This window comes from Poecilia reticulata, unplaced genomic scaffold (assembly GCF_000633615.1).
Source record: "Poecilia reticulata strain Guanapo unplaced genomic scaffold, Guppy_female_1.0+MT scaffold_181, whole genome shotgun sequence".
Taxonomy (NCBI): Eukaryota; Metazoa; Chordata; class Actinopteri; order Cyprinodontiformes; family Poeciliidae; genus Poecilia; species Poecilia reticulata.
Genome location: NW_007615018.1, coordinates 407,537 through 408,656, shown reverse-complemented (window position 1 = coordinate 408,656; position 1,120 = coordinate 407,537). Strand labels below are relative to the sequence as shown.

Genomic DNA, 1,120 nt, shown 5'->3' with positions numbered 1-1,120 from the left:
CCAGAACCGATGCTGAACCTTCACACTGATTCCTGTCAAACTGGAGCGGCTCCAGTCTTGGTTCTGGTCTTGGTTCTGGTCTTGGTTCTGGCCCAGAGGATCAGAGTCGGGCCGTCAGCTCAGGGCCTCATCCAGACAGGAGGTGGCGCTCTCCTCCGAACGGCTCGCCGTGTTGGTGCAGCTCAGTGTGCTAAGCTAGTGCATTAGCAGCAGCTAATGCTAATGTTTGAGAAACAGGCAGTAAATCTGTGTTCACTAAATTAGCCTCATTAGCGGATTAGCTAGATTGTTCAACCAACCGTCTGCAGCCTGGTGGRCGGAGCCTGTCTGCAGGTGGCTCACCTTGATGACCAGGATGCTGCAGCTCCCTSATGGTCGCTGATTGACAGCAGATTTCTGCTCTGGTTCCGTTTGCAGGAAAACGTTGAATATAGAAACTTCAGGATGTTTTAAAGATCAAATTAATGAATCCGGACTAATCAGAGAACCGGGTCGACCAGAACCGGGTCGGTTCTGCAGGTGGGTCAGTAGTCGTTGAAGCAGGTTCCGCTGCAGCAACACGCCCCCCCTCGTCCCGGTCTCAGCAGGTCAAAGGTCAGTCCGCGCCGTCGGCTCGGGACACAAACACGGATAAAAATGGAGCCAAGTTTTCCACACAGCAGGATTGTTTCTCATCCTGCCAGAGTTCAGAGTTCAGGGGAGGAAGTGAATCGACTCGGGGGTCAGAGGTCACTAGCTGCTGCTAACTGGGCCGACTGGTTTCCAACAGAACCAGCAGCTTCTGCTCCAGAACCTGCAGGAAGCCGCGGGTTCTGTTTAACTCTCCACTGTGTGTGTGTGTGTGTGTGTGTGTGTGTGTGTGTGTGTGTGTGTGTGTGTGTGTGTGTGTGTGTTGCAGCCAGCTCAGTGGACTTCCTGATGAGTGATGGTGAAGACGACGGCTCCTTCCTGTCTCTGCCCGCCGCCTTCCCACAGCGCCCCCCTCTGACCGCTGAGCTCAGCTCCTCCCACCAGCTGCTCATCCAGGTAAACGGTCCAGCAGGGGGCGCCGCGCTGCAAACAGCAGCTGAACGCAGACAGAGCGGGGTCAAACCCTGGGTGGAGGTCAGGGGTCAAACCC

At 55.5% G+C, this 1,120-nt stretch overlaps 1 protein-coding gene across 6 annotated transcripts in view; it reads left to right on the top strand.

Annotated features, from left to right (window-relative positions):
- The window catches only part of kifc3 (kinesin family member C3), a 63,209-nt gene that overhangs the window by 15,272 nt on the left and 46,817 nt on the right, over window positions 1–1,120 (top strand). For all 6 annotated transcript variants that reach the window (XM_008402081.2, XM_008402077.2, XM_008402078.2 and 3 more), the window contains exon 3: window positions 899–1,026. In XM_008402081.2, coding sequence (XP_008400303.1) covers window positions 899–1,026 — 128 coding nt within the window. The remainder of the gene's footprint in view (window positions 1–898; window positions 1,027–1,120) is intronic.